Genomic DNA, 6,829 nt, shown 5'->3' on the forward strand with positions numbered 1-6,829 from the left:
TCATAAGTGCGCATTGAAAGTTTGGCTGGCGCAACGACCATCCGAGAGACCTGCATGCGTTGCGTTGCGTTTCCTTGCACGGGAGAATCATAGGCGTACTCTGTGATTTTATCTCTCCCAGCGGAGACCTCAGCATCAGAGCGCGTGTGTACGGACAAGAGTTTTCACATCACTCCTCTGTAGCACTATTACTGCTGCTGCTGCTGCTTCTACAGATCCTCCGATGAAAAACCGCTAGCACCTTCAGATTTTTCGACGCCCAAAAACCACGGCGGCATCATGACTTGGGAGTCTTGGACAGTGGACACAACCAAACAACAAGCATCTGGGTCTCATGTGTGTGATCACTGATCAGCAGGGGAGGAAAGAGGATGTGCTGAAATGATCGCACGCAGCAGCTGCAGAGAGAGACCTGCAGTGAGTGTGCGTGACAGCGTGAGCCAACGCCATGTACTGCCCATCATGCCATGGGGAACGCAGAACGCAGTGCGAATGCGATGCGCGTGGGCGTGGCGTGGCGCCGGACAAGCACGCACTGGCTGCACACCTGCACTGCCCGGCCATGCTCTGCTGCTGTGCGCCTGTGCCTGCTCGTGGCGTGACGCATCATGCAACCTTTGACCGGAGGAAAAAAAAAGGCCAGCCGGTGCACTGGTTCCAGCGCAGACGCGCAGTGCGCAGGGCAGCGATGCAAACCCAGCAAGGCAGGTGAATAATTCGATCGACGCTGGGCACAGCACTACTACCACCTGCAATGACGAGGGAAGTGCTCCAGTGGCCTGTGGGGCCAGTGAAGTGTGAACCTAGGAGTACACTACACTAGCGAAGCTGCGAAGAGGAGAAATAAACTGAAAAAGAAACCTTATTAGTACTTTTAAGATAGGGACAAAAGGTCACGTTCGCTTCTCTTATAATCCTTCTTTTTCAGTTTGTTTTTTTAATCGAAATAATGTTTTCTCTCTCACAATCTTATTTTTTCAACGAAGCAGGCCTACAAAACGAATCGCACTGTTGCTTCACCGTCCTGCGTTTCTGCAGTGCAGAACGGCCAGTAACAAACTGCAGAAGCAAGAAATGTCAGGTAGCCGCGGAACAGCGGAACGAGCAGGCCGACAGGCTTCGGCTGGCTTCGTGTATTTGGTCTGCATTTGTCTGCAAATTTTGACGTTTTCTATATGATGTGCTTTAAAGTCTGCCTACTACTAGTAGTTATATGACATGGGCATGTATTTGCAACAGAGAAAATGAGTTTGGGATCCTAAAGAAAGATGATGCGACGGTGCGTGCAACTTGCAAGGCAGCCTCGATCAATCGACAGCCAAGGCCCCATGGCTATTAACATGGACAGCCTTTGCGATTGATCTTGCCCTGCACGAATAATGCGTCGCAGCGCAGTGTTACCATCATTTGATTCGATTGCACGTATCTTCCAATCAATTGCGTATCTTGGCTTCTGAAACACGACGTTGCACCAGGTATTCCGAAAAGGACTGATGCGGAACAGTACAGAAGACCCATCATGATGCGTGGCTGGTGCTCGTGGAATGTCACTGCTCCCCTAACTAATGAACCTTGCGCTGAGTACACAAAGCAACAAGTTCGTGGACGAAGGGGAGGGAGATGTACAGTTCGTCCGGTTCGTTTGTCTTATAAGACGTACTTTTTACCAACGAACAGTATCTTTCTTCCATAATAAATCAGTTAACAGTACTTTCAGCCATGACTTATCAGCCAAGCGATAAGGGCACTAGTTTACTTTGCAAGACTTGGACAAGTAATCACACCCATCGTACACCACTAGCCCGGCTTTGTCGAGCTCGTATTCCTGGAAACAAGCGCACCTTTGGCTAACTTGTCCCGTCAGAGCTATGTCGCCTGGCCTCCTCACCAATCTTGGATAGCCCGTGTCGCACCAAACCTAACACAAGCAGTACGATCTTAATTAGGCAGAAAAAAAGACATATTTAGCAAAATGGAAACTGAAACAACTTTGTTCACTCAGAATCTTCGAAATATGGCCTGGCGCCACTGAAATGACACATTAGTTCAACTCAACATCAATCATGCAAAAATGTTTCTCAAGGAGACGTGTGATAGGCAAACATGATTTGGACCATGTAAGCTGTTCGGAACATAGGGAAATTCACACAAAACAGATTAATTTTCCTCAAGAGTCATGAGAAATCCCCAGCAGAGCGATAGGATGAGAAAGCAGAAGGAAAAGGATCAGAGAACATTAGAACGTCAAATTACTGGAGTTTGCTGGGTCACTGAAAATCCAGAATAATCTCAACATGTTACACCAACTCATGATGCTTCTCATTAATGCCAGCTGTTTCTTATGTTTATTGCGATTGCATTATTACACAACTCATCTGTTCCCATCTTTATTGGAAAACAGTCATTTCTAGAGTTGAATTATGGTTATGGGCTTGGGGCAAAATTCTTAAATGGTGACTGTCTGGAGCCATAAAAAACAAACCAGAAATTGTTGCCTGGGAAGACCATAGCCCACTAGAGGCATGATACATCCAAATCATACAACATGGCACACTGCTGCCCTACCAACGGACTACCTGGTCTGCTCATTTCATGATGTAGCCAATGTCTAATTTTATTTTTCAAATACGCAGGAGAGCAGTGTATCATTTCATTATAGAAGAAAAGGAACAAGTACAACACCAACTCCAACCCCTAACAGTTCAGTAACATGCACGCCATTGACTCAAAAGTAAAAAATGACCATACCTAAACAGCCCCTGAAACTAGATAATCCCAAAGACTAACTCTAGGAGCTGCTTTGCACCTTCTACTACAGCCCTCACAACCTAATTCACATCAGGAGAGATAGGGTTCAAGATGCAATTTTGTCGATGTCTAACTTTGGTATAGTGACCATTTTCATTTGGTTAGTTTGTTTGAATATGGAATATGATAGGAAGAATCTCAGTTTATGAAGGCCTTTCAAGATAAATAAAGAAAGATACCAACAACATCAGATAAAACCACGTGTCAACAAAAAAGGGATGGTACAAGGATACTTACTTCTCCGCCTTCTTGCTGGCTCCATTTTGAATTGCAGCCAGGTATTTTAGCTTCATCACTCTTCTGCTTTTCAAGAAGCTGTGCACCTCTCTTTGCCTTCATTTCTACACCCTTCAGGTACTTCGTAGGATTTCCTTGACTGTCGTAGTAACGTCCAATAAGTTTACCAGCAAATCTGCATCGTACATGTAAAGGAATGTTACAAGGGTATATATTATTAATTCAGTAGTTTCTCTAACATGATCCACTACTTCAGTGATAGCTTAGCGTGTTCCATATGGCACACACATTTGGTACTAACATGAATACCACATGGTATGGTAGTGATGGATTTAAGAACATGATCAAGAGAATCTAGAGCAAGTGCTATAGCCCAAACACATAAACAGTGTTCCAAATCGTGCTCCACTAGCCTGCCTAGGGACTAGGTGCCACCAAGCTGCCAGCCTAGCACCTAGCATTTCCTGGAAAACTGCATACAGTTCTATGAAGCCTCATGGTTTACAGATATGGAAGGAAATAAGTAACATGAAGAGCATGAAGATGGCTCTTAGAAAGGAGCTCACATATATCTTTCGAAGTAAAATTTCCTCCAATCAACAATGCTGTTTACCTGAAAGGAAATTGAAATCCATCATATTGAAAATATTGGCAAAATAAAGAGAGAAAAGTAAAGTCTGTAAATGCTTGTATTCACCAGCATGCACATACAGTGTTATGTTCAGCGTGCTAAGTAGCTGCTTCCTACCAGTATTTAATAGAATATACATACATGATACATGAGGCAACGATGTTTGCTGTTTCAACATAATTATTTCCTAGCATGTCCACACCTATATCCATACAGGCTAGAAGCACAAGAGAACAAAGCTTAAATCGGAACTAACTCTTTAGTAATTAAAAGGTTGGTAACCTGGTATCATAAGCAAGTAAACAGCCAACTAGATTTTGCAGAAGTGGTTAGAGGAGACGAAACACTTCTATATTACAGTTGAAGCTAACTGCCATCCTAGCCCTAATTTATGAATCATGGTACTTTTAACATTTTTCACTGGCTGTCTATGTCTAAGCTTCATATTTGCATTAACTACGAGGTTTACTAATACGAATAACTCATACTTAGTGTGTTTTAGTACCTCACTGCTTGATAAACCCTGTAAGGAATCAGTCAGACCATCACCTGTTGAAACAGAAAGGTTATTCTAGCAAAAGGATATACTTAAGCAATCATAGATCATTCGTGCTTAATGATCATTATCTTTTTCTTATGGTGAAATTATTGTTTTTTTAAAACAACTTTATTAGAAGCAGAACAGCTAGATTAGCTTCCAGGAAGTTCGGTAAGGGGGGAATTAAGATTCTTCATCCTCCATTAAAATTTAAGTCATATAACTCAAGTATCCACTTCATCATATAAAGGACAAGTCATAATATCTGTTTTTTTTTTCACTGATCCAAACCCTTTTTTTTTCTTTCTACATTAAACCAACAGGTAACTTTTTTCACTCTCTTTTAGCCCATCTCATAGTGCGAAGAGTCAGTAGTAACTGCTTCTAAGATATTGAGTAGGCATGTTCATTAGATGTCTTGATCGTTCCATCTTTTGTCCCTTATGAAATTTGTAGAATCAATGTACTGCTAGGAGTAAAAAGATCACACAGAAGAATGCTTTTTCTTTTGCAGTTCAAAGGATCAAGAGGACACCAAAATTATCTCTATAGAACCAACATTAACTCATGGTCATCTAAATCAATTACTAAACTAACCAGCTAGCAATAAGATGCAGACTTACCTGTAAAATTTCCAGAAACAAATGCCCGTGATGCATCCCTGTCAAAATAATGCTGTTTTAACATCAGCATGTGAAGCAACAAAGCAAAAAGGACATGGAAGTTTTTTTATGTTTGCCAAAATATAAGAACTAGCCTCCTATAGTTTATAACACCAAGCTACAGCATACATGTAATTCATAACAATGAAATCGAAACAGGCGCTAAAAGTCTAAGACTGCAACCTCCCAGCAAAGTGATGATAACCTCCTCCAGGACCATAATGTGACCTCCCTTTTGTGACATCAAACACTGAGCTGCAGTGTCAAATGAAAACCAACATCATTCACACAAGCCAAGCCAGTTGAATAGCCAAGAAAATACACTGGAATTTGCTGACAACATCATCTGTGCAATTAAAAAGAAGGTGTGCTGTGCGCTTGAGTTTTCACTTATTTATCATATCGTGCTTCCTTTTCTCACGGTAGTTAAGTACTCCCTCCATTACAAATTCCAAATTATAACGGTTTGGCTTTTCTAGGTGCGTAGCTTTTGCTATGAACTTAGATATCCACTGTGTCCAGATATATAGTAAAAACAATGTACCTAGAAAAGTCAAAATGTCTTATAATTTGGAACGTATGGAGTATCATACTGTTAAAACAAGTCAGGGAAAGGAAACGTAGGCATATGAGGGCAAGGAAAAGCAGAAGTACCCCAAAATCGCGAGTAGTATGGGCAACCCCTCGTTGGTTCCATTGTACAGCGATAGCTCCTCCACTGTCCACAACCTCTGCCCATCGCAACATGAGACTTAGGTAAGTAGTAGGAGAGAACACAGAGGTGTTCCGGTATTGGGAACTTGCAGTTGCAGAGGTCGAAATTTGTTAGTCAGATGCTAGAGCTGCAAATCAGACGAACCGCTGACACTGCTAGCCCATTTTTTTTACTGTTCACAAGGCATCACATCAAATCACTGGGAGCTCACTCACGTAGGTTGCGAAATATGACACGATATGTATTTGCTCCATATGACCACATCAAGCTGTGCCGTCAGGCTGGTCACAAACCGGCTCGTTCAACTTTCTTTTTCGGTCCGAACAGTATTTTTCTTCAGTCGGGACAATGTTTTCGGCTAAATTCAGCCCAGCGAACCGTAGTGTATGCTATAAAATAAGCAAGATCTAGCTCATAACCTTCGAGAAGCATCAAGGTAGCTTGGAACAGAGGACAGACCGGCTTCCTGAGGCGGTAGAGCTGGAAGACGACGGCGAGTAGCGCGGCGAGCAGCGCAAGAACAAGGAGGAAGCGAGCGCCGCGCGCCATCGCTCTGGCTCCCAAGAGATCCGCAAGTCCGTTAGGTCCACCAAATCAAACTGCCACCACGGCAACGTACCAGTATCGGTTTTGCTACCGATCCGCCTCAGCGAGCTGGGGCTGCCCTTGGGACCGGACGGCGTAGCTTCGGCGGAGGGACGAATTGGTGCTTGAGGCGGCTATCGACTGGACAGACCTCCGGGTCATCGGAGCGGAAGACGGGGCCGGCAGACCGGTGGATTTGGTGGAAACGATCGGCGAGGGGAGCTTTTTTTTTTTCTTTTCTTACTAAGACCTGTCGTCTAAGTACAGCTGCAGTATAGGTTCGAATACAAACACACTACCGCACACTGCACACCTTACATATACAAATAAACCTACAACTACAACTATACCAATAAATGCAGCTGAAAAGTACTTAAAGATCATCAAACTTCGAGCGTGGTAGATACATTACTTAACCATTGTGGCACGTCAGCATAAGAGATAACTGAAATTATTAACGGAGAATAAATCTCTGAGGTGAGGCTCATGGAAAAATCAAAACCAAGACCGGCCGTTCGTACCACAGCGAGCTAAGGCAAACGAGCTACGGCTCATCCTCGTCGACGAGGGGAGCTGGCCGCTGGAGAGAGACGCGAGGGGAGGACCGGTTGGCTGGGGTAGACTGGCCAGACTCGAGTGAATGGACGCCTTTG

The 6,829-nt window shown here is 43.6% G+C and overlaps 1 protein-coding gene across 1 annotated transcript; it reads right to left on the bottom strand.

The window, feature by feature from the left end:
• Positions 1–1,681: 1,681 nt before the first annotated feature.
• Positions 1,682–6,445, bottom strand: LOC136504571 (membrane-associated progesterone-binding protein 4-like). The gene is made up of 8 exons (XM_066499521.1): positions 6,051–6,445; positions 5,531–5,607; positions 5,060–5,131; positions 4,838–4,875; positions 4,182–4,225; positions 3,612–3,658; positions 3,046–3,220; positions 1,682–1,918 (listed from the first exon to the last, which is right to left on the bottom strand). The coding sequence occupies exons 1-8, from the start codon at positions 6,138–6,140 to the stop codon at positions 1,748–1,750; spliced, it is 714 nt and encodes a 237-aa protein (XP_066355618.1). The 5' UTR covers positions 6,141–6,445; the 3' UTR covers positions 1,682–1,747.
• Positions 6,446–6,829: the final 384 nt, after the last annotated feature.

The sequence above is a fragment of the Miscanthus floridulus genome, chromosome 1 (assembly GCF_019320115.1).
Source record: "Miscanthus floridulus cultivar M001 chromosome 1, ASM1932011v1, whole genome shotgun sequence".
NCBI classification, from domain to species: domain Eukaryota; kingdom Viridiplantae; phylum Streptophyta; class Magnoliopsida; order Poales; family Poaceae; genus Miscanthus; species Miscanthus floridulus.

Excerpts from the sequence above, each read along its gene's own strand:
- LOC136504571 (XM_066499521.1), bottom strand. The coding sequence starts at position 6,140 with ATGGCGCGCGGCGCTCGCTTCCTCCTTGTTCTTGCGCTGCTCGCCGCG. Across the intron at positions 5,608-6,050 it reads TCTACCGCCTCAGGAAGCCG|AGGTTGTGGACAGTGGAGGA; the intron begins GTCTGTCCTCTG and ends TGCGATGGGCAG. Across the intron at positions 4,876-5,059 it reads TATCATCACTTTGCTGGGAG|GGATGCATCACGGGCATTTG; the intron begins GTTGCAGTCTTA and ends TTATTTTGACAG.